The sequence below is a fragment of the Dipodomys spectabilis genome, unplaced genomic scaffold (genome assembly GCF_019054845.1).
Source record: "Dipodomys spectabilis isolate Male_0828 unplaced genomic scaffold, ASM1905484v1 ptg000039l, whole genome shotgun sequence".
NCBI classification, from domain to species: Eukaryota; Metazoa; Chordata; class Mammalia; order Rodentia; family Heteromyidae; genus Dipodomys; species Dipodomys spectabilis.
The window spans coordinates 7,021,401-7,048,146 of NW_024870716.1; the positions used below are offsets into that span (position 1 = coordinate 7,021,401).

Consider the following 26,746-nt stretch of genomic DNA (forward strand, 5'->3'; position numbering starts at 1 on the left):
AACCAATAATTTATTCTCTTGTCACAGTTACCACAATTATCTAGCTACATGACCAGTGTCACTACAAATCACAGGAAGATTGTCCACCTACACTTTACGGAGACAAAGACAACGGTCATTTCTGTGTTAGATGTACACACAATGTTAAAAACAGGTGTTTTGGATGTGTAAGACGGGGTGTGGCGTGTGCTTCATTAGCAGGTCAGTTCAGCATGTGTTATGCCAAGAAGCAAGAATAGAAACGTTTTGGCATTATTATTAAAGTAGAAAATAAGTGGACTAGAGAAATAAATCCAGATTTTTAACTTACAATAGATACATCAAAGTAGGAAATTAATTAGCTCCTCCATATTTTTTTGCTCAGTTTTTTTGTATCTTTTTTTAATATATCTATATATATATAATGTGTATAAACAGTTCATATTCATATATCCCAAGTTCAGGAAAGATCTCAGCCCCCAAAAAGAAGGTACCAGTCAGTCTATGAAAAACCAAAGGGGTGGGGGGAAGAATTACCAAGTTATTTTGCTTACCAAAAAAACCCATTTTTTTTTTTAAAGAGTCACAAAATATCTCTAAACGCCACCTTGAACGAGGCAACTGTGCTGGTGCCACCGGGGGGTGGCGGCACGGGGGTGGGGGACGTGGGGAGGGCGCGGGCCGGCCCTCGGTCATACGGTGGTCACCGACAGGAAGGCGCTGTGGACCCGCGTGCCGTCGGGGGACTTGGCCCCGTGGCTCATCAGCTCTTGGATGGTCATCCAGTTATCCAGAATCTTCTTGTTCCTGCGCTTCATCATCTTCTTGTGGCTCAGCTCCAGGATGCTGAGCTCGCGCTTGCCCTCGCCGCCGCTCTGCGGGCTCTCCTTGAGGCACTCGAGCCGGCTGCGCAGCATGAACTCGCGCCGCCGCCGCTGCTCCTTGGCGCGGACCAGGTGCTGCTTGCGCTCCTCCTTGCTCCAGTAGCGCCCCATCTTCATCTCGCTCATGGTGTCGTCGTCGGTGGTCATGCCGCTGCGCTCCTCCTTGATCTTTAAGGCACGTTCCTTCAGGAGCCGGTCGCGCACGGGCCGCTTGGTGATGTAGCGGGTGCCGTCGCTCCGGATCTTCACCTTCCACTCCATCTTGGGCTCGCCGCCGCCGCCGCCGCGCGGCGCGTCCTTGCACACGCCCAGCAGGCTGAGCTGGCTCTGCGCGAACTCCACGGCCGAGCGCTGCTGCACCAGCTGCATGTAGCTCTGGTAGTGGCGGGCGTGCGCCGGGATGTTGGCACACCTGTAGGGGGAGCTGTGGTACGGGGACAGGTAGGGCACCGGCTCGCCCGCCGCCCTCTCCGGCTCCGGGAGCTTCTCCCGGCCCTGCGTGCTAGCGCCGCCGCCGCCGCCGCAGCATCCCGGCCCGCCAGCCGCGGGCTCCCCGCCGCTGGGCCCCGCGCCACAGCTCAGGTCTTTCCGGTTGGCCCCGTGGACGGCCCTCGGGAGGGAGCTGTCCGGGGAGCGGTCCACGGCGAGCGGCGTGCTGCGGCAGCTCTCGGCCGTGTTGTAGGCGCTCGAGCTATCCTTGTCCGACTTCTCCGGGTGCTCGAGGATGTCGTCCAGCTTGCTGCCGCGCTCGGGCCCGGCCTGCAGCCGGTGCGCCTTCATGATGTTCTGGCACTCGAGCTCGATGCTCCTCAGCTCGTCGTTGAGCAGCTGGAGCTCGTGCTCCACGCCCTCGGGCCCGTCTGGCCCGCCCAGCCCGCCCAGCCCGCCGCGCAGCCGGCTGCTCGAGTAGTACAGGTCGTACTCGCCCTGGGAGCGGATCTTGCATTTGAGCTCCAACAGCTGCCGGAACCGCTCGCACTCCTCCCCCGGGTTGCCGGCGCCGCCGTCCGAGTCCAGGCACTCAGCGGGCGGGAGGCTGTGGTCCCGCGGGAGCTCCGCGCCGCCCCGCGCGGCCCGCGGCAGCGGCAGCAGGGACTCGGGGCCTCTGGCCTCCTCGGCCGCGTTCTCCTGCTCCGAGCTCTCCTCGTTCCGCAGGCTCTCGTCGGTGCGCCCCACGCCGCTGTCCTTCTCGTGGTTGTTGGAGGACGAGGTCGCCGTGTCGGTGGTGCCTTCTTCTTCCTCTTGCTTTTTTGGCTGAGGGAAACAAAGGAGATGGGTTACTTTGTCCAGCAGCGGCTGCTGGACACTTGCTTCAGAAACAATGCATTGTAGTTTGGTTGCACGCGAGCGAACGGAACCATGAGCCCTGCTGAGGTTGCTGTAGAAGGCGGGGGTGAGACTGATAGGATCCATTGTCTAAGTGCTTGGAGGTGACACAAGACCCCCACCCGCACAGCTAATGTCTGCTAACACGAATGCTGTAAAGAAATAATTGTAACCCCTCTGTACAGTATGTTCTCAAGTAAAATAAAATAAAATTTAAAAAAAAAAAAAAAAGAACCATTCCAGTAATAGCAAAAAAAAAAAAAAGAAATAATCAGAAGCAACTCAGTGCTTCTTGGAAGAAGTACAGTTCTTAGAAATGAAGACAACAGACTGATCAAATAGAGAATTTGAAAGTTCCCTGAATCAGGACATCGGTAACAGTCATGAGTATGAATAAGACAGGGTTCCTCGTATAAATGAAGTGACTGAACTTCCAAGGGATCAGTAAGACAGAAGACATGGTCTCCATCCACCTACAAGTCTAGAGTCACATTCACCCAGTGTGTGTGTGTTTCCAACATTTAATTCAGAGGAAGCATTATTGACTCAGCATTATTGCCACAATAGTCAACTCAGTATTACCAAGTTACAGGATGGGGTGAACATCATGTACTAGCTAGAGCGCAAAACCTTCCTATTCTCCCAGATGAGTTCAAGTTACTAGCACCAGGGCTAGAGGCAGAGCACACATTGCTATTGCATTCCTAGGTTCGTGTGCTTGACCTTAGTGAATCTCCAAATTGTGCTTCTCAAAAGCAGCAGCCATATTGCATGGCTTAGGTGAGTAACGTAAATTATTTTTCTCTTTCCCAGTGATAATTTCCTTCAAAGATGAGGTTTAGTCCATCGCAACTGAAGTAGGCTAAAACATGAACATACTCCGACATAAATTAGGTATTACTCTTTAGGGAAAGTTTCCACGTGTGATTCTCACGGTTTGGAATGACATTATAAGATGCCTAGGAGTAGGCTGTTTGGTCAGGAGCCCAAAATCCCCTGCACAGAACATACGTTTCTCCCCAGAGGACATGTATGACCCATGAACAGGCAGACACAGAGTGGAGCTCTGGCTTTGCTCCTAGCCTCCTTGCTGGCTGACTGTGCAATAAAAATTTAATTAATTGATGTATTGTTTTTTCTCTCTGGTGTTGTGGTACTGGCTTCTGTGCATGCTGTGTAGTTACCTGTTGCTCAGTAACACTGATTAAAATGGTACTTCTACTGAAAATTTGGAAAATATTGATTGCCAGACCTGGGCATGAGATAAAAAAAAGTATGTCCTGCCAGGTGCCAGTGGCTTACACATGTAACCATAGCTACTCAGGTGGCTGAGAACAGAGGATCATGGTTCAAAGTCAGCCCTGGCAGGAAGTCTGTACTATACTTCCCTCCAATTAATCACAAAAAAACAGAAGTGGAGCTGTGGCTCAAGTGGTAGAGTACTAGCCTTGAACAAAAGAAGCTCAGGGGCAGCACCCAGACCCTGAGTTCAAGCCCCAGGAATGGCACAAAAAAAAAAAAAAAAAAAAAGTCCTTAGCTGGTGTAGATCTCTCCTAACTGCAAGCCTAGCTACTTGGGAGGCTGAGATCAGAAGGATTGTGATTTCAGGCCAGTCTAGGCATACACACAAGACCCTTTCTCAACCAGTAGCTGGATGCAGGGGTAGACACCTGTTGTCCCAACTATGTGAGAGGCTGAGGTTGGGAAGACCATGGTGCTAGGACAGCAGGGGAAGAAGTCTGAGAGACTCCATCTCAATGGAAAGAAGCTAGCCATGGAGGCATGCACCTGTCTCTCCGGCTAAAATTGAAAGCCTAAATAGGTGGTGGTCCATGGCCTAAAAACAAGCCTGGGCAAGAAGCGAGGCAGTATCTCCAAAATAACCAGCACAAAAGGGTTAGGGTCATGGCTTAAATGGAAGAACACCTTCCTAACAAAGATGAGATCCTTAAAATTTAGTATCACAAAAAAAAAATGCTTCTGAAACACACACACACACACACACACAGACAAAGAAGATGGTATATGTATGTATATACACAATTCTATTCCTTGGCTTTCATACAGAACAATCTACCGTATCTCATTAATTAGTTGCTTACATACTTTGCTTGTAAATAATAGTAAAATTATTTTGTCTTCTGTCATATAACCTACAGTAGTGTAGCTTGAAGTTTTTGATTGCTTACTGCTAGGTTTATCTGTCTTTCCTCTATAATATAATGTATAACTACATTCTTAAATATAATTAAGCCAGTTAGTGCTAAAGAATGGTGGAATTGGTAATAGTTATTCTAAAATAAGTCTAAAATTAGGATCTCTCAATAGTTAATTTCTGTTTCATTTCACACAAGTACTAGCAGAAAAATTCTTTTTCTCATTTGTTATCATTTCAAATGTATTGATAAGTAAGTCACATTTGTATCTCCCAACTATAAGCTAACAATGTGAGGTCTCTGTGCTATGTAATATGTATCACACATATCACCCTCAATGCTGTTACTGATGCTGGCATATGAGTTGATAGGTCATGTTAATTATGATATTTCTTCTATCTTGCAGTGAGTTATAAAACCACACATAGTTTTAACAAAGGCTATTTTTTTCTTTATACACAGTTCAAAAGATAAAAATCAGCTGTGAGAAACTCTAAAAATGAACTCAGCAGCAGCCATGTGACCAAAGATAGTATACAGAAAGTGAAACTTTTCCTAAGAGCAGATTCATACACATCTGTGTATGCTTATTTAAATTCCTGTGGGTGGGTGAGTCTGTACTGAGGCTTGAACTGAGGGCCTCACATTCAAGACTAATAATCTATGACCAGAACCACACCACTTCCTGGTAAATTGGACATCAAAGCCTCATAGACTTTCCTGCTTGGGCTGGTTTTGAACTGGGATCCTCATATCTTGGCTTCTTGAAGTAGCTAGAATTATAGGTATGAGCCACCGTACCTAAATAGATGCATTTGGATCTATTTAGATTTTTAAATAGAATGGACATTCCTTTATCCTTGGTCTATGACCAACTGTAAACATAGTTTCATTCAACCTAGAATTTCTGATTCCTAATGTAATGCCCGCATCATTTATCTTTTCTCCATGGAATTTTTACAGAGACAGGTTAGGGTTCTACCAAGGCATTTCTAATGCAGTATTATGGTTTCGAAGGGCAAGGGACTTTTAAAGGTATCTATAATTCTCATCATTTTTCAGTCTCATGGTGAAGAACAGTTTCCACACAATGAGCATGTAACCTCAGGGACACTTGACATTTGTATTATGCCTGATGAGTGGGTAGTTCTTGACACAGTATCGCTTTACCTAGACAGGAATCCTCCCTAACTTCTTCAATTCAACATCTTCCTGTCAATTCTGCATCAGACCATATTTTGTATCTAAGGGAGAGAAAGCCTGGAGCAAAGACTTTCTTGTTTGTAACCAGCAGCTGCTGCCAAAAAATATCTCTATTGTGGCCACTTGTTGAAGTCATACATAAAAATATCAATCTGTCCAGTCTTTATTGAATAGCAGTCACCACACTAGCCTAAATCCATGCTGCTCACCTGACCCACGCACAGCTGTGTTGACACTGTGGCTGGAAATCTGATGACTTATTTTGTCTATGAGCATATGTTCACACGTGCATTTTTGTTATGAGATGCTAACACGTAAACACACTTCATTTATTAAGCTTGGATAAGTGATATTTATGCTACATGTGGCTAAATCTGTCAGGAGTTTTGTTTTAAAGAGATGATCTTTAGGATGTATTAAAGAATTAACATTGAGATCATGATGATAAATGAGTAAACTGACAGCTTAGAGTGACATGAGTGACACCTAAGAATCTGGGTTCTATTGATCTTTTTTTGCTACAGTGAGAGAAATGACCAGGGCCACACACTAATATATAATTAGAATGCTTAATAGAAAAAAAATACATTTCCTTTGCTTCATTTGAGATAACATGTACTCCACAGAATTCACATTACAGAGATGTTTGATCAAACCCTTTGATTCATGGTTTCTTCCCCATTTCTGGTTCCATATTAACAAAGGAACTAGCAACATTTCAAATGATGTAGTTGAAATTGTTGGCCCCTACCTGCTCCACCTCCTTGGAAGAAGGCTGCGTTGTTTCATTATGCTGTTCTTCCAGCATCTCCAAGTTTAACTCCTCGAAGAATTCATTCCTTTCATCTTCCAGCCAGCCTTCATCCAGCTGCGAAAGAATACATTAGTACTTTCTATTACGTTAGGAAGATCTCATGCTAAAACAGGGGAAACTTAAATGGTGACGCCTGACCAGCTCCTTTTATCATAATGATTATCTGCAGAATACCAGCCTCCTATAGATTACCTCTCAGAAGAAAAGGGGGTTACCAATAATAATTTTTTTTAAAAAAAGATTCTTAGGCCTTTTATCCTTCTCTGATACAGAGCTACGTATTTTTGTCTTATAACCAAATAAATCTCCAGAGAACAACGACTCTCTTTCAGAGCATATGAAAAGCAAAGACATAATCCTTAGCTGTGATCCTTACAACTGTTGCTCTGTGAAAAAGAACCCCGTGGCAGGGCTATGTCCCAAGGAGGTGATACACAGGGTGCTTCTCACCCCAAGCTGATGGAATCTCATCCTACTTTTTAAATTTTTAGGTAGGTGGCTCTCAAGGCAACAGAGTAGTTCCTTGCCATCAAAGAACACACAGATATTTTTGTCTGTTAAGAAGGAATAAAAATCTAAATCATTTGTGTGTATGTGTGTGTATGTACCAGGGCTTGAATTCAGGACCTCGCTCTCACTTAGCTGTTTTGCTCAAGGCTGGTATTCTACCACTTTAGCCACACCTCCACTTCCAGCTTTTTGTTTAACTGGAGATAAAAGTCTCATAGGATATTTCTGTTTGAGATAGCTTTAAACCACTACCCTCAGATCTCAGCCTCCTGAGTAGCCAGGGTTACAGGTGTGAGGTACTAGTACCCAGCTAAAATTGTTCTTTGTCAATAGGAAGAAAAAAAAAGAGGTCTGGTTTTTTAGGTTGCTGAAAATTGATCCCAGAGCTTCATTCCTATCACTGAACCACCACCACCAGGTCCATCATGTCTATTTTGGTTTGGTTATCAGGTCCAATTATAAGGCGAAAGGCCACAGACGCTGTGGCCTTTGAAGGGGGGCGTCATGTGGGGCAGCTCATGGCAGCACTAGCCATGTAGGTGCTAGACACAAGTATTCTTGAGGGGATCTTACACAAATTGAACTGAACAAATCCCTTTGGCTTCTCCATACAAAGTGAAGTAAAAGCTGGTCATTACCTAGCTGATATGATTGCCAGTGACAGTCAGTAGAGATAATTTGCCTCAAAGTGGATTTTTGCAGTTGGATTACGTAAATTAGCTGACTGCGCTTATTAAATGAATTGGATTATTGTCAAAGCTCTGCTTTTCTGTGTTCCAAAGGAGCAGTAGCTTTCTAGTGAGCAAAAATGGACAATAGTTCGAGGGGGTTTTTAACCAATAAATAATCAAATGTGTGTGTGTGCCTGTGTGCACACATGCATCAGTATACCCTTTAACTCTCACTTGCCTTTTTGTTCAAGGTTACATTCTTTTTTTGCTTTGCTTTGTTTTTCAGGTAGTAGTTTTATTTTAGTTTATTATCTTGTACGTTTTTTATTGGACAAATACTGTTCAGAGGGGTTACAGTTACATGAGCAAGGTAATGAGTCCATTTCCTATCAAGCATTGTTACATTCTTGAAGTCCATTTTAGTGTCAGAAAGCCACTAATGCCAGACTCCAAACAGGAAGTACTTAATGCTAAAAATGTCTTTTGTCTAAACATAGCAATGATTATTTTTTTTTAAATTTTTGTTGTTTATAATCATGTCAAACTAAATACTGATAGAGTGAATAATGTAACATTGTCTTGTAAGGTTTAAAAGAAGGGTTTGGGAAGATAGAGAGAAAAGAGTAAAGATTAATTATACCTTGTAACTCTTTCTTTCTGAGTTGCCCTGGGCAGTCAGTTCATGTCTGCATTGCTTCCTTCTAGGCTAGGGGAACACAACATAGCAAGAGGCAAGTCTCCTTGCCCACCTGTTTTTTCCTCTTCTCAACTAGGCTTACTCACTATAGTGTGACTCTTGGAGACAAGCTGTCCCTTGCCAGAGCTGGGCTACAGGAACAAAGGACTGTCGTTGTAATACAGGGTATGCTGTCTGCACCAAAATGGAGCACATGAGATTGCGGGCGGGGGGTGTGGGGGGGCGGGGAGGCAGGGAGAAAAAAATACACTGTCTTACAGAAAAAACATGGCTCCAAGTTCCTACCAGAGCCTCTCTGCCCCCAAGTCCTGAGGGGACTGGGACAGAAAAGCAATATCTTTAATGGTCTGAGGAAGAAAATAGGCAGGAAATGAAAGGAAGGTGACAGGGAAAGAAGGAAATGAGTTATTTAAAAATATTGCACAGATGTACAATATTGCCCCCAGCAACTCCATAGATCATTTCTAAGAATGAAAACACGCTAGAAAAACCACACATGCATGCGTGCGCACACACAACCTTCCACAATGGCCCTGAATAAAATAGTCTTACATAAAATGAAATGAGATAACACTGAATTTGATGGAAAAAGCTGGGTGATGCAGACACAAGGTTTCTTTTAGGATCTTTTTGTGTCTGTTTATAGCCTGTATTAAGATATGTTTTTAAAGTATAATATTAAGATGTAGTTTCTTGGTTGACTATTCTAAGATAATTCCAGGCCAGGAAAGCTTTTTTGAATCAAGGGGTGGATTCAGCCCTGATTTCTGAAGGCAGGGTGGCAGCCTAGCATCAGGTGACTATCCCCTGTGGGAAGGAATTCTCATTTGAAAATTCACCCCAAAGTACTGACTCTTTGGAGGGCAAAGTCCTGAAGTGCAAGCTAGATAATTCAAAGTGTCACTGGTTCTGACAAGTATATGTCTTCTACCAAACATTAACAGGGCCTAGTCTTGTGTCATTAGTTTCTGGATTTATTTTCATGGTATTTATGGCTACTCGGTGATATCGTTTGAGGACATGCTTTAGTTCTGAATGACTTTCTTCTATAGCAGAGCAGTATTTCCTCTACCATAGGTGTAGTTACTGAGCTCATTTTATTATGGATCTCACCACCATGTAGTTTTAGCCCTTTTCTTTTCCAAGAACTTAGAATCACAGACAGAACTGGTTAGCCATTTTTCTGGGTAGTTGGTATAATTTATAAGATATTTAAAAAATCCACTCACACCTAGTCAAACCAGCCAGGCCATCCGGGTTTCTTTCCAAGCTTGTGAGATCTCAGGTGTGTAGCTGTACTCTGCTTCAGGCTATGGCAGGCTTTATGAGAACCATTTAGAATGGTCAAAGGCATAAAGGAAATATATGCGGAAAGGGTGATCTTTTATAACCACTATATTCAAGTCAGGCCTCAGTATGACACTGAAATACACTTACTCAATGTAATTTATAGGTGGTATATAGTTACTGAGTCTGAAAAATATCCGATCAATAACTTAGGAGACAAATGGTGACATAACTAACTTCACTCAAAACTACTGACGGATGGATGGAAGGATGGCAGAGTGATGTCCCTCCTCTGTTGGGGGAAGGGACTTAAATAGGAAGTAAAAGAAATATCTCTAGTACTCTCCTTCCTCTCCTAGACTATCCTGATGTCTTCCTCTGTAAATGGATTTTTAAAACATTCTGTTACATGCATCAAGTTTGGAGGCCAAATGTTTTTGTCACATAAATTTTTTAGCAAAAAAGAAAAACAACTATATAAATGGAACTCACCCTATGCTACATATTTTGTTTGATAAAAGTTAAGAAAGTAGTGAGATAGACTATTTTTTTCTCAGATTCATCTTAATACACCAATTTTTAGGTAGAATCCTCAAGGGAAGATGCACACAGAATTAAACTTCAAGTCACTGTTTTATGTGTTTAATTTTTTTTTCTTGAAGAGGATGTTTATTTAGCTATCATTCTAAGGGACACTGTCAGTCTTAAAATTTGTATGTCGGTGTGCCTGTACAAGGACTTGAACTCAGGGCCTTGAACTTTTGCTCAAGGCTAGTATTCTACCACTCAAACCATATCTCCTTTCCTGACTTTTTGGTGGGTGACTGCAGATTGAGTTTCTAAGATATGTCTGCCCAGGTTGGCTGCAAATTGCACTCCTTAGATCTCAGCCTCCTGAATAGCTGGGGTTCCAGGCATGAGCCACCAGCACCTGCTAGTCTTCTTTGTGTGTTTCCTTTTACAGATATCCATGGTGGTGATTTGAGTTTAGAATGGTGGAAAATGAACACAAACACATTCACAGCAGTTCAGTCTCAAGATGCCTGCTCTTTCCTGACCTGAATCTCTGGCCTGGCAACAAGTAGCACGATTCTCTTACAGTCCTCACTGGACAGCAGTGCCAGGGCTTCCTCTCGATTCTGGACATCTTCACCATTTATCTAGAAAACAAACGAAACTGGCACATTAGTTTCCATTTCCACAATGCTGCACACACAATAAATGGCAAATATCAGCTCATTTATGGTAAATGTATGGACAACGCAGCTCACACAATGGGCTCATCTCCAGCCCCTCGTGTGGAAAGTGCCCTCACTCCATTACACGCTTACTGTAAGAGCCATATCGATCCCTGAAGGATGGCGGACATCAGAGGAAGCAGTTATGTTCATAAATGTCCAACCTGCGCCCTGGCAACATACATCTAGCAACACAATTAACCAGCCCCTGACAGGTGACGTTCATCTTTCTCCGCTCAGAGTAATGGAAGTGTCACTCTGAGATAATAGTGCCTGGAAAGCAGGACCAGCAATGCCACAACTGAAATCCGTCATCCCGCATGCTTGCTGCGAGCCAATTAAAGAGCTGCAGTATTATCTCTCACCAGGCAGTGCGCCCAGGCCATGAAGATTGCATTCTCATTTAATCATTTCCTATTGGTGTGTGGGTCTGCCTCAGTTGCCCAAGCATGGCTCTGAGGGTCTGTCTCTCAGGGCTCAGCTATCAAAGGGAAGAATAGCTAATCAGGATTACCCTCAAGGATACACCGGTTCCTTTCTAAAACCACAAAATGCATGCACATACTTTAAAATTACCTAAAAGTTATTTTCTTCCATTTTTTTTGTTTTGTGTTTATAAAGGCAATTTTATTCTATTAACCCTTAGTAAACTTTCATTACACAGAAATGATTCTTGGAGTATTTGAATCTATATTTGTTTTGACTTTCCAAAATACTAAAACTAGAATTGTTTAAAGAATGTAGAGGTTCCATTTTAAAATAGAAAGGTTCAAGTGTATTTTTTCCTTTGGATCATATCTTAAAATTAATTTTATTGATTACTCAGGTCCATGATGATAATGAAGATTTAGATACTTAGTATGTCATCAAAATAGGTGGCAAAAAATTTAAGAGGGAAATTCTCCTTAAAATTATTAATTTAAAAATACTTTTGTCATAGGCTGAGAAGGTGGCTCAGTGATAAGAGCGCTTGCCTTACATGCTTGAGGCCCTGGGTTCGATTCCTCAGCACCACATAAGCAAAAAAGAAAAAAGCTAGAAGTGGCGCTGTGACTAAAGTGGTAGAGTGCTAGCCTTGAACGGAAGAGCTGAGGGACAGCGCCCAAGCCCAGAGTTCAGGCCCCACAACTGGACCCCCCCCCAAAAAAAATACTTCTATCAACAGCAACAAAAAACTATTAATTTCTTGGATATTGAACTGAATGAAAATGTGGCTTCACTAACCCTGTTTTCAATAATTTAATATCTTTCCCTGTGTAAAGATTTCTGTGTAAAAGCATGAAGGAAACCACTGTGCTTTTTCTCTCTGAGGGTCTGGGGGTACAGATGTATGTAGTTACTGGAAAGTGAGCACAAGGTCTCAACCTCGGGCCACAAGGAAGAGTCCTTATTCTAGAGTCTATCATATGTAGTTAGGATCTGCTAACCAGGCCAGCAGACGATAATAGTGAAAAACAAATCACAGTAGGGTTTTCTTCTTAATAGCCACCTCACCCCCCATCCCCCATTTCTCACTTGAATATGTATATAGATCTGAGGGTTTTGGTTCAAAATGATTGATTATGGAAGGTTCTTATCTCCTATTAACCAACAAAAGGCTAGAAGTGGAACTGTGGCTCAAGTGTCAGAGCACCAGACTTTTAGCAAAAAAGCCAAGGGACCATCACAACTAGAAAAAAAATGTAAAGAGAAATCTATTTATAATTTTCTGCTGAACCAATAGTATTTTCTCCTAGGAGAAATAGTCTAATAAGTAATTTGGTAGGGAGATAGAACTGGGATCTTAAATTCAGGGCTTCACCCTTGCTAGACAACTGAAAAAAAGGTTCATGAGAAAACAATGGGGAAATTTGTGAACATATTAGGGAATTGCAGTTAGCATAGAAGAAGAGTAAGAAATCCCAGGATTTCACCATAGAGATTATTTCTAGCCATTAATGTAAATTATCAGTAAACACATTTGGAGTTAAGGAAGCTTAGAGCCTTAAGGTTGGGGTTTCAAAATTATCTATCCATAAATTCCAGTTATCCAAGGCTGGACTGATCTGAAATAGAATCCTGAGAACTAGAAGTCAGATCTAGAAGTACAGGAATGTCCTTTATGTGAAAGAGCAGAAATAAGCATGAGTAAAAAGAACCACACACAAAGCCAAGGGACCACGGACTACATGAGGCCCTGAGTTCAAGTCCCAGTATTGGTGCAGAAATGTCTTGTGTACATACAGGTTTGTCATATGATAGTAGTTTCCAAGGTGGATATTATCTTTTGTTTTATGACTCTGGTACTTTAATAGCTTAGTAAAAAAAAAAAGAAAGTGTCAATTTAGGCCTAATCTACCTTCTGTATTTGAGAAGAGAGAGAGAGAGAGGACAAACAAGAAGAATTGATAATGAGGAATAGAGGAATGGGCTTAATACATTATTAATGCTTAAATATACTAATTTTTAGGTTTCCTGTACTGTTCCAGAAGCAGATGGGCAACTGAAATTCTTTCATCCAACTATGTATGAAATTTCTTAGGATAACAGGCAAAAGAAGGGAGACTCATTTCAGAAATGCACATATATATTAATATGGGCAGAAAGAATAATGAAAGGTAGAGATATGGGTATGAAAATAACAACAGAAATGAGGCGAAACTATTCAAAGGAAAGAAAAGAAAGGGAAGAAGGTAGGCTATGGATCCGTGTATATGGAGGGCCCAGAAAGCAAAGAACTCATTAGAATATCACATTGATTGCATTCTGACAGTTTTGTATGGAAAGTAATCCTTAAGAACATGCTTGACTTTCTGGTCTACATGACTTAGGTTGCTCGTAGGAAATGTTAAATATTTACCATCCTGAGGACAAAATGAGAATATGGAGTGCTCTCCTATAGAAACCTAGCTCAGAAGTGCATTTCTCAGCCCTGTAAGTTTGTGAGAGGAGTTACCAAGATCAATTCCTGGGAAGAAACTAGACACAAGTTCTTGATCAGCTACAGCAGACGGAACCACCAAGCCTTTGCAGAGCAAACACACAAGCACTAGAAATGCTTTCATGAAGTTGGCTCATTATCTCCTCTGTGTGTGTGTGTGTGTGTGTGTGTGTGTGTGTGTGTGTGTGTGTGTATGTGTGTGTGTGTGTGTGTTATCATCAAACAAGCTTATGGTGTTCTACAGGAAGAAAATTTTAGTTACACAATGAAGTCAGGACCATAAACAAACTGTACTGAGGTTAGATTAAATAGAACATTAAAACCAAACTTTCCCCAGAGAGATTCATTGAAATAAAAGCCAGCCAGGAGACCTCATGGGTCAGAAGGAAATCTGCTTTCCCTGTTCTTGTCTCCCTGGGAAAGGAGTCATTGATGGTTCATTGAGGGGTATTCCATTATCCCCTCACCCCACACCTGGAGCTGATAGTTTGTGGGCATAATTTCACCATCACTCTTAAGATATTTTTGTTTCCAATGTGTAGAGACAGAATTGAATCCTAGATGTTTTAATGTGATGTATTTACTCATTAAGTGGGACATATTCATCACAGAATATATAATCAGACAGAAAACAGCATTTTATCAATCCTGCTGTTATCTTCACCAAAGCAACTCTATTAAGGAATACTTTACATTCCTGCAGATCCTTTCTTTGAATATTTACTTGCTTACAACATAGCCAAATATTCAGAAGTGTCAAAACATAAAATATGCATGTATGGAAATAGAGGCATTTTATTTCTATCCAAATATACCCACAGACCTAATAGAAGTAATTTTAGTAACTATTTGTTTATCCTGTGAGAGAGTGGTTAGCTGGAAACTGACAGTCCATGGTGGGAATTGGGGGAGAAGAGACAGCTGAGGGCAGTAAGGATGCAGTAAGAAAAACCAATAGAGAGACTGGGTGCATCTGAAAATGGAGCCAAAAGAATCCTTCTGTGCCTGAGCAGGAAAGTCTTCCAGGGCTTTCATGATGTCATTGTGCATTCTGCTCTCCAGCAGCATTGTATCAGGATTGCTGGGTATAACATGGCTCTGAGAATGGAATGGTTATATTATTTCCAATCTATTTAGTTGGAGATGTTAGTAAAGCCACTGTGCATTTAAATTGTTTTAATTAAAAATTCAATTATTTTGGATCTTTCATTGGATGGATGGTATATTAAAATGGTACCTTTTTGAGTGTGTGTGTGGATACGTGCAGGGCTTCATGCTCTTGGCTTTTTCACTCAAGGCTGGCATTTTACCATTTGAGCCATAGCTCCACTTCTGGCTTTTTTGCTAGTTAATTGGAGATAAGAGTCTCATGGACTTTCCTGGCTGGTTTTGAACTGCAAATGCCATTTTTTGAAGATGTGAAATGAGGTGCAGCTGAAAGGAGGTTAAATGATGGCGTGGAAAGACAAGGCTTAAGCTGGAAGGTGAAGTCGAGTCATCTCCCTGCAGTCTATCTCAACCACTAATAAGTTAGCTAATAGTTCCTAGGAAATGGCACCAGCATTACTTACACATGTTTCTGATAGCTTGTTTTGTCCACAATAATACTCCAAAGAAAAGACAATGAAAAAGAAACCTTGGGCACCTTGAACTAACCGCACCACCTACTTGCAAAATACGATCCCCTTCTTGGATTCGCCCATCTTTGGCAGCAATGCTATTGGGATCTATCTGTAACAGAGGAGACATTCTTATTCAGTGGAGAATAGGCAATTTTCTCAAATACAGAACACACACACACATGCATGCACACACGCATATATAAGTTGTTTTATTCCAGTCCTGGGGCTTGGATTCAGGGCCTGAGTGTTATCTCTGAGCTTTTGTGCTCAAGGCTAGCATTCTACCCCTTGAGCCACAGCTCCACTTTCAGCATTTAGGTGATTAGTTGGAGATAAGAGTCTCATGGATTTTCCTGCCTTGGCTGCCTTTGAACCATGATCCTCAGATCTCAGCCTCCTGAGTAGCGAGCATTACAGGCATGAGCCACTGCCACCGGATTAAAATATATTTTTCTTTTTATTTTTTAATAAGTTTTTTTATTGTAAAAATACTGTACAGAGGGGTTACATGAGCAAGGTAATGACTACATTTCCTATCAAACATTGTTGCCTCCGCCTTTGTTTTTCTCCTCCCATCCCTTCCCTCCCACCTCCACAACCACACTAGAGCCCCCCCCACGGCTAAATTATAAAGTTCGTTTTTCAACATAGTGTCTTGTATATCTCATTGTTACAGTGGGTCAACCTGTATCCCTATTTATTTAAATATTTTGTTTTTTCCCTTCCCCTCCCCAAATTAGAGAAGTGTATATACAAGATGCAGGGCACCCACATCAAAAACAGTGAAAACAGGGGTTATAATGTGGGGGAGGAGCGTACAAAGCAACAAAAAAAATCACATGGTACATTATAAATACATTAGAAACAGTAACAAGAAAGATAAAACCACTGTGTCACTATCTTGGGGTTCATTTCACTTAACATCATCTTATCTGGTCATATGTACATACCTTTTGAACTTTTCTGCTTGTCCCAGACATATACTAGTTATTGCAAATAAGGGAAACCATGGGACCTATGTTTCTTTGGGCCTGGCTTACTTCACTTAATATAATTTTTTCCAAGTCTTTCTAGTTCCTAACAAATGAGGCAATGTCATTCTTTTTGATGGAGGTGTATATATATATATATATATATATATATATATATATATATATGTATTACATTTTCTTAATCCATTCATCTACTGAGGGGCATCTGGGTTGGTTCCATATTTTAGCTATGGTAAATAATGCTGCAGTAAACATAGTTGTGCTGGTAGCTTTAGTATGGTCTTGTTTGTGATCATTTGGGTAAATGCCCAAAAGTGGGATTGCTGGGTCATAGGGGGAGCTCTATGTGAAGTCTTTTGAGGAACCTCCATACTGCTTTCCAAAGTGGTTGAACAAGTTTATACTCCCACTAACAATGGAGTGTAGGGTTCCCTTTTGGCCATATCCCCTCCAGCATCTGTTGTTATTAGAGCTCTTGATTATAGCCATTCTAACTTGGGTGAAGTGGAATCTCAATGTTGTTTTGATTTGCATTTCTTTTATGGCTAGAGAGGTTGAGCATTTTCTTCATGTTTCTATTGGCCATTCTTATTTCCTCTTCAGAGAAGTTTCTCTTTAAGTCTTTAGCCCACTTATTTATCACGCAGTTGTTTCTTTGAGGATTTGTTGTTAGGGGATTTAATTTTTTGAGTTCCAAGTAAATTTTAGATATGAGATCCTTGTCCATTGTATGGCTAGTAAAGATCTTCTCCCAATCCATGGGCTTTCTATTGATCTTGCTAGTTATGTCCTTTGCCATGCAGAAGCTCTGCAGCTTCATGCAATCCCATTTGTCCAACTTTTCTTTGATTTGTTGTGTTTTAAAATATATATTTAAAATCATGGTCCAAAAGATTTTCTATGGATTTACAACAGTATGTATCAAGTTTTTCTCTGTCAAAACTAATTCATTCTGAAAATATTAACCCCCCAAAAAGTGAACTAAGCAGAACTTAAAGACCATTGTTTACCCTTTCTCCTTTCTATTCTTCTTTCTTTCTCCTCATATTTATAACTCAATAACAATTATTAAGCATGGACTTCTTCACCTGATAATGAATGAAATTAATACCACAGGTTTTCTGAACTTAGGAAATCTGCTTTCTACTAAGGCGATTCTTTAAAAATCTTTCTCTAGTTGTCCCAGAATACCATACTGACATTGAAGTTCCATATTTATTAAAGGGACTTCTATCTTTGAGAATATTAATTTATAATGAGGTTTACAATCTGTATTGCTCAAGAAGTGGAAATAAAACCTTATCTGTATACATTTCATTACTCAGTACCATTTTACATATAGGGAAAATTATACTAATGATGAATTATGTTAGAATAAGTATCTATTTCAAGTTCTTTTAAAAGAGCTTTATCACTATTTTAATGGGTCAAACTTGAGTATGGCTTTCTGTTCACTAGGGGTAATTCCATTAGGTTTCATGGGATGGCTTCATATTTTTGTCCAAGCAAAGCATTTCAATGCAGATGTTAGATATTATTTTCTTACTAGTGGAACCATCTATAATAACTAGGCTTTAAATGGTGAATCAGCATGCTGCACACTATAATTCATTACATGTAGTAGGAATAAGGATAATATTCCAGGTATGTGTGCTTCCTTTCTGTGACTTATCATCTCTGAAAAAAATTCAAATCTATATGTCTCAATGGTAACTAGAGACTTACCAGAAAACACTGAGGGATGAATATTCAGTTGTATCTCACTCAAAAGTCATTTACAACCCAAACTTTGTAGTCAGAACAGTAACCAAATTAAACTTCTACCTTTTTACTTCTGTGCATATGACAAAAATTCTTCATTAGGTTTAAAAAATTACTTCCTCAATCAGAGGAATTACCAAATAATCTGCAGTTTATCCTAGGAGCTAATATTTAATTATGATAAAGACTAGTAACACTTTCTAAATGCATTAATTACATGATATCTCCCATTTTCTAAACAGTTCTATTAAAACAGGAAGACACAGCGAAGCATGGGAGCTCACATTTGTAATCCCAGAACTAAGAAGACAGGAGGATTGACTCCAAGTTCACTGCTAGTGTGGGCTACCTAGCAGGGCCTTGTCTTCAAACACCAAAACCCAAATCAAATAAACAGCAGTCAACAAAAATATAAACAAGAAACATTGTGACAGTAAGTTTCTTGTTGAGAGATCCTTTATGTTAGGGAATGCTTTTAACATCATGGTCATGAAAAGATGGACAAAATAGATACCAATTGCTTTTCCATGCTATTCTGACTCTTGTATTCATGTTTGCAGGAGTTAGGCTATATGTGTGTGTACCTAGGTAAGTATACAAGTACAATTTTTTGTGAAACCATACTTGTCTAAATTTTTTCTTAGGTGATTAAAAAAAACTCCCCTGGTGACATATGTTGCTCAACAGTCTCTCAATGCTATGAATACAGCTGGACACAGTTGCTTGTACCTGTAATCCTAGCTACTCAGGAGACTGAGATCTGATGATCATGGTTCAAAGCCAGCCTGACAGAAAAGTCCCTGATACTCCTTTTCTCTGATTAACAAGCCAGAAGTGGAATTATGACTGAACTGGTAGAGTACCAGCCTTGAATGAATGTATTAAGGGACCTGTGTTCAAGCCCCAGTACAGGCACGGAAACAAAGCAAATAATACTAAAACAGTGTCTCATATTTGTCTTGTCATTTCTTGAAAGTGCCTGGCCTACTGATATGTATACTATTGGGGTATTTACCAGAGTAAGAGATGTGATTGCCATTACTCTTAGCTTGAAATAATAGCTATGGTAGCTTAGGTCAACAATATTGCCAGGGATATTTATTGTTCACCTAAGATGCACTAGAATGAAAGGACAGATGTTTGCAGCTCAAAAACCTTGTTTGCCTTCCTTCATTCTTATGGAAATACATTTGAATATAGACAAAGTCACCACTTTTTGTTTTCTTGCTAAGGTTCTGTAGTGAAGGGTTCCATATTGAATAGTGATTACATTACTTGGGCAGCATAATTTGCTTTCCTACTCACAAGTGGCAGAAATGGGAACATGGCCAAGTCCTTATGTTAAAGATGAGGAAGGAAGGGTTTTTCTCACTGTGAGTGGCGTGCCCTCATCTCTGCTTCACAGCATTTCTTACCTCGCTGACATAGATGCCTGTGTCGTCTTCATCATCCGTCCGGTAACAGACCGTCAGGCCCAGCTTCTCTTGACTGCTAACACGACACAGCTCGACCTCCTGAGAACCACACACATAACATTTACCTCAGAAAGCCCTCGGCATAGTAGGGGAAAAATGGATAATTCCAGGATAAACTTTCAGTTACTTGGGAAGTTTTAATAATTACCACAGAACATCTGAAATTAACTTTTACGGCCAAAGATCACTAAAATTTATCGTCAACGTACATTTCTCTATAGTCACACAAATGTCTTAAACTTTCACTATTTTTATTATAAACTGGAAGAATGCAAAAACACCTAAAATTATGTAGAAATCATTGAGAATCTCTGAGAATATGAAAGTATCTTGCAAAACCTTCATAAAAATATTCAGTCCCTTTGTTGTCTTTGTATTATAATAAAATGAAAGAAGTTAGAATTTTTAAAAGACTTTCTTCTTTTGAGTTTGCAAGATGAAAATCAGCAAGAGATTTGTGGGGGTTGGGTCAAGATTGTCAACATATTATTTTCTGGAAATGCTCACCCCTGGAAAGAAATGGGCTCATCCAGGCTGAAGGACAGGCATCCACAGCTACGTGGAACAGAACTAAGTGATGCCAGACATAGCCATTAAAGGAGAAGAAAGTGCATTTTCTGCAACACATCGCTCAGGTGCTTGAAATGCCAGACCTTAGGCAATGTGTACTAAGTCCTGACTTAGAGTCAGTACGATGACATTCATTTCAGTGCATTCCACTTTTACATACTGAAACAGATAGTACCACTTTTAGAAGCAGGTGACCTCAGGATAAGTTCCATCATTCCAAGTACGACAACACAGACCGACACTCTAATCACAGAGCGCTTGCTCCCTGCTGCATAGCTTTAGTAAATAAGGAGATGCAGAAAAACAAGGCATCTTTACACTAGGAGTGAAGTCTGGTGCTAGGAAGGCTGGTAGATTTTACTTCCTCAGTGTCAACACAACTTTTCATAAAGTAGCAATTAAGCAGCCTTGTCTCTTTGGTTGAAAATAGGTGTGTGTGCCCATGTGCCTCAAGAAGACAGTAATTATGCTATGATCTAAATGATCATCACAAGTTACATGTTTAAATCCCAATCTCTAACATTACCATTGTATAAGGAGTAGAGTCTCTGGGGGGATAATTAGGTCCTAAGATTTGAGTCCCTGAATGAAATCATTGCCCTCTACAAAGGCCATCTTGTCCCTAATTCATGTGAGGACACACAGAATAGGCAGCCTCTAGGAGGAAATGGGCTTTAATAGACACTAGGCTTGATCCTGGGCTCTGCAGCCTCCAGTACTGTGAGAAATGTTCCATCATAGCATTTTATTATAGCATCAAGAATGTGCTGAGACAAAGTGCCCATTAATTGTCCAGAATCTGAAATAGTTACCAGTACTAAATAAAGAAAAATTCAACTAGAAGGGATGGGAGGGGCATTGGAAAAGACAGAAGGATAGAAGGGGTGATACTGAGCAAGGCATATTGTACTTAAAACTCTTTTGCACAACTACTTAATAAAAATATTTTAGAAAATGTATTGAACTCAGACTCGTTGAACTGAAATGCTTTGGTACAGCTACTTAATAAGTGAAATTTTTTTGTCAGCTGGCTTGAACTCTGGGCTTGGGCACTGTCCCTGAGCTCTTCAGCTCAAGGTGGGTGCTCTACCACTTGAGCCACAGTGCCACTTCTGGTTTTCTGGTGTTTAATTGGAGATAAGAGTCTCACGGACTTTCCTGCCCGGGCTGGCTTTGAACCACAATCCTCTGATCTCAGCCTCCTGAGTAGCTAGGATTATAAGTATGAGCCACTGGCACCCAGTTGGATTTAAAAAATTTTTAAAAATACTTTTAACTTCAAACAAGATCTTTTCCAGAATACTCCAATAACTTTGAAGAAACACCACTCCTTTGTATTTTAGTGAAATTGCTGTCACTGGATAATAACCATTTGTTTTAATGCTAAGCTATAAACTATGGGGTAAATCCTAGAGAGTATTTGCCATCATAACTCCAATCGTTTCATAGCTAACAGCAAATTCAACTAAATTAAGTTCCCTATCCTGACACAGATGGTACAAGTGAGATACAAATTAGTGGAAAATTTTCTGCCTGATGGTGAAGATACTCTAAATTGTAATGAAATAGTCCAAAAAAGAAATGATGCATGGTAAACAGTAATAGAAGAGGATGAAGAATCCTTTCAACTAGATGAAGACTAGCAAATGGTGATATGACACCAGCAACAAAAATTCACACACCAAGCAGGAATCTTCTAAAAATTAGCAACAGTTAATGCCCTCTGCACATAAAGAGCACTTGCCTAAATCTATGTGTTTTTGGGAAAAGGGGGAAGAGGAAAGGGGGGGTGAGTAGATGCACAGAGAGAGGAAGGGAGGGTGAATACAGTCATAATACTCGGTGCACAGGTGTGAAAATGGAGCCAGGTAACTCAAGGGGAGGGGTGGGGCTGGAAGAGATGGGGCACTATATTCATAAATTGACATGTTGAGTTGAAACCTCTGCAAAACTATTTGAAGATAAAAAATGCTTATAAAAATTTTGTAAGGAAGGACTTACAGGAGCAGAAGGGCTTCACTGCAGCCAAAAAAGTATATCGTTACAACAGGAGTCTCTAATGTCTAAGAGACATAAAAGGAAATGTAAGCCTTCCATAAAGAACACTTGACATGAGGGCCTTTAAATCAAGGCAAATGAGCAGTTGTAGTTAAACCTGAAATCCATTCATGTTCAATGTCTTGCCAACTTATGGAAGAAACAAACTATCAGTACTTCCAGAACACATTTGCAGAGGAAACGCTTGTTGGGAGTGTTTTCTCAGTGACTTTGGTGTCTTTTTAGAAGATGCAAATGAAAAATGAAAGAAATGAAATGCATCTATTGAAATGAAAAGGGAGGAACCTATTCGTAAGACTTCCATTGATGCAAGATTCACAGAAAAGATGACGATCTGGAGGCCAAAATAACTTTTCAACCTTGCCCAGGCCAGCCTGACCAAGCAGGCTTCCTGCCTCAGTTTCTCAAAAGCCTAGCTTCCACGTCTGCATCACTAAACTCAGTTAGACTTGCTTTTTTTTGAGTCACATGACATGGTCATGTGTCATCGGTGTCACAGGTGTTTATGGCCTGCCTTTGCAGGTAAGTGCTAGTTAATGAGGGCATCAAGATAATTGCTAAATCTATCTTGAAAATATCTTCATTAAAAATCACTTTAAGATGAGAATGATGAAAGGTGTGACATTAAGATGCATTGTACTCATGAACAGACATGTTGAATTGAAACCCCTTTGTGCAATCAAATAAATACATAAATAAACACTCACTTCAACAACCAAGACCCAGCGTGGCCCAGTTCACACTAGTAAAGGCAGAAAACACAAAGCCTTCAAAGGACTGAATTTATAGTGGTAAGATTTCAGACTGAGAGAGCCCCGTGAGATCGTTTGGATCCCACAAACCACTAAATGAGTCCCAAGTGAATTTCTTTAAGAATGTCTTCTATCTTCCTTATTTCCTATTGGTACATTGAAACATTACAGTCCAGAAAGTTCCTTTCATTCCTTAATAGCTTATGAGCCATAAAGGTGGCTTATCAGTCTCTGATGATGTGAAAGGAATCCTCCCACATAGAGTTAATTAAGTATTCCCTCCACAGCATGTACGTCCCCACCCCGACTCCTGAAGAAGCTACCTCCTGGTAATATAGAATGTTTTCCCTAACAACTTCTGTACCTTTTTTTCCTGCCACTAAGAAGCTGTCTGATGAACAACATTAAAGTGAAATGCTATCTCTGTGCATTTTCTCCATGGAGACGATTCATGGGCTGAGACGAATCAAAGCTGAGCTTCAGTGGACAGGAGCATTAACCACCCATAAGTCACGTGTGAGTGGTTGGAAGTATTTCACACACGGGACAAGACAACATTCATTTTGACTGAAATGTGCTTTGAGATGCTGGGCTCCAGGGAAAACATGCGAAGTCTACTTAAAAAATACAATCGAACAGTGGTGTCGAATCCTGTGAGAAATTGATTGCATGTAGATCGAGGATAGGGTAGAAGATTGAAGTTGGGGGGGGGGGGTTGAGCGTATGTGTGCCGGGGGTGGGTCTTGAACTCTTGGCATCATGCTCTCCTATAGCTTTTCCACTCAAGATTAGTGCTCTACCACTTGAGGCACAGCTCCAATTCCAGCCTTTTTTTTCTGGATAATTGGAATCTCTTGGATGTGTCTGCCCCATCTAACTTTGAACCTTGATCTTCAGTTCTCTGCCTCCTAAGTTGCTAGAATTAGAGGTGTGAGCCGCTGGTGCCTGGCTAAGAAAGGGATTTTTAATACTGAGATACCATCTCACCCCAGATAGAATGGTTGTGATTGAAAAGACAAACTTCAGATGAGGATGGACAAAGAAGAACTCTGAAATATCACAAATCTGTACACATATAATGGAAATTGGTATTGTGGTTTCTCAAAACTGTGATCCAGCAATCTCACTACTGGGTGTGTATGGAAAGTCAAGGAATTCAGTAAGTTACACAGACATCTGCACCCATATATTGACTGTAGCACTACCCACAATAGGCTAGATATGGAATCATCTTGACTTCCCACTGATGAGGGACAGGTCAAAGCAAATGTAGTTAATGTATACATGATGAAATATTATTTAGCCATAAAAAGGAAGTTCATTCATCTGCAGCAATATGGACAAAACTGAAGACCATTATGTTAAATAAGCCAGGCACAGGGCAACAGGTAATACCTGTTTTCATTCATACGTGAAAGCTGAAACCCTGATCCCACAGAAGTAGAGAAGAGATTATTGGTTATCAGTACCTGGGAATGCTTGGGGAAATGGTAGGAAGGAGAAAGGGTGGTTTGCAGATACCAGAGTGTATTTAGATAGGAGGAATAGCTTCGAATGTTCTGTAGCACAGTACAGTAACTATGGTTGACAAAAATTCTCTACTTCAAAATAGACAGGATTCTGAATGTCCCCAAGATAAATAATAAATCTCGATAATGGAATGCTTAAATGGGGATGCAGATTGACCCATTGTGTGAGAAGTACAAGACACTATGTTGAAAGCGAACTTTACAATGTTGGGGGGTAGGGGAGGAAGGAAAAGTTGGGGAGGTGGAGAATGAAGGGAGGGTAGGGTAACAATGGAGGAGGTTAACAATGCTCGATAGGAAATATACGCATTACCTTACTCATGTAACTGTAACCCCTCTGTACAGTATTTTTACAACTAAAAAATATATATAAAATAATAGTAAATGTCCAAGATGATAGATAGAGAAAATGCTGCCCTGCACTCTCACACTGCACCCCATAAATATGTACAATTCATATCAATTAAACTAACATGTGTATTAAAAAGAATAAGATTTAAAGCTGAGTGCCAGGGGCTCATGCTTGTAATTCTAGCTATCAGGAGGCCAAGATCGGAGGATCGTGATTCAAACTAGCCTGATCAGGAAAGTCCATGAGACTTCTCTCCAGAAAACTGCTCAGAAAAAGCCAGAAGTGGTGCTGTGGTTCAAATGGTAGAGCACTAGCAAAAGAACCTCAGGAACAGCAGCCAGGCCCTGAGTTCAAGCCCCAAGACTAACCCCCCCCCGCCAAAAAAAAAAGGTATTTGGGCATAAATAAGTTGTACTACAGTGATGTACCATTGTGTCTAGGGAAAAATCAAGGCACTTCAAATTTTTACCTTTTTGCCAAGACTCTATTGATGGAGGAAAAAAGGGTTCAGCTGCCTTTGATGACCTAAGTATAAACACTTCCAAACTCTAAAGGACACTGAGGGCCATGCCAGGAAATTTTTCCTCTGAGTAAAGTATTCGCAGCCAGCCAATAGAAATCTGGAGACTCTCCAGGAACAGATAGGTTGCTTATTTGTAATAGGCAGCTGTCGGGTAGGGAGCTGTGTATCTTTATTTTTGTCTCATTGATTTTCTTGGTTTTTATTTATTAAACAGTACGTGCACTTCTACCCACGCTGTTACCATCTATCACTGTCTTACATTTTGTAATGTTGATTAGCAAATAGTGAAATGCCATGATTAATTGTCCCAAGAAAACATTTATTTAAAAAGAAGTCAAGTTGGAGATGTGAAAACTTTAACCCCTACAAGTAAAGGAAATCTAGATAGTTTACTATGACAACGTTGCTTCACGGCTAGATATGGTGGCACATGTCTTCAATCCCAACACTTAGGAGACTAAGGTGTTAGGCAGGATAAGTGCATGATTTCAAGGGCAGCCTAAGCCCTATTGTGAGATACTGTATGAGCCCTTCCCCCACACAGCTTCAAGGTCCTTATCCTCTAGGTAGTGGAAAGTAGGTATCTTACTGAGAAGGAAATAAATAAAATGTCTGCAATATCTAAATCTTTATACCACCATTTCAGGCTCACACTCCCTAAGTCCAAACATCATTCATAACAATGTATTACAACAGTAACTACGTCCCTCACTTTTTGGTCAGGGGAGAGGATACTTGAACCTAAGACCTTGAGCTCTTACTTGGCTTTTTCTCCCCAGGCTGGTGCTCAACCACTTAAGCCACACCTCTACTTCTGACTTTTTGCTGGTTAACTGAAGATAAAGGTCTCTAGGATTTGTCTGCCTGGGCTGGCTTCAAACTTTGATCCTCAGATCCCAGCTTTCTAAGTTGCTGGTATTAAAGGCCAAAGTCACATGTCTAGAGGAAAGCTAAAGTGAACTAGTCAATATGTGAGAAATAGTCTATACATTGTGTGTAGTACTTCCCCTGTACCAACCAGAGACCATGTTATACACATAAAGGCAGTCTAAGAATGGACTCCACCAAATCTAAGTCAAAAGCAAATGAGAAAACAAGGGAACATCTTCTGCTCAGATCAGAAGATTTTTATATCAAATGTATTTGGCTTGTTATATCTTTTGAGGAAATTACAATATTTTTAGGCTTATCTTTGCAAGAACCTATTAAGCAAAATTTTTTTCAGTTGACCCAAGAATTTTCAGTAAATCTGAAATGGATCATTTATTAGCTTTTGAATGGCATTGCTAACTATCCATAGCCATTTAGCATGATATGCCATCCTTGGTAAGTTAGTTTTTAGGAAACCTCCATCTACATAGCTTAATGTACCATAAAGGATGTGCAGGAATTCATTCAATGTCATTTCAAAGTTGCTTTACTTTAA

General features: G+C 40.7%; 1 protein-coding gene across 1 annotated transcript in view; it reads right to left on the minus strand.

The window, feature by feature from the left end:
• Positions 1-671: 671 nt before the first annotated feature.
• Pdzrn4 (PDZ domain containing ring finger 4) overlaps positions 672-26,746 on the minus strand; it is a 142,114-nt gene continuing 116,039 nt past the window's right edge. Inside the window, exons 4-8 of the mRNA XM_042677680.1 lie at positions 19,477-19,575; positions 15,355-15,417; positions 10,587-10,688; positions 6,301-6,417; positions 672-2,117 (exon numbers count right to left, since the gene is read on the minus strand). Of these exons, the coding sequence (XP_042533614.1) occupies positions 672-2,117; positions 6,301-6,417; positions 10,587-10,688; positions 15,355-15,417; positions 19,477-19,575 (1,827 nt within the window). The remainder of the gene's footprint in view (positions 2,118-6,300; positions 6,418-10,586; positions 10,689-15,354; positions 15,418-19,476; positions 19,576-26,746) is intronic.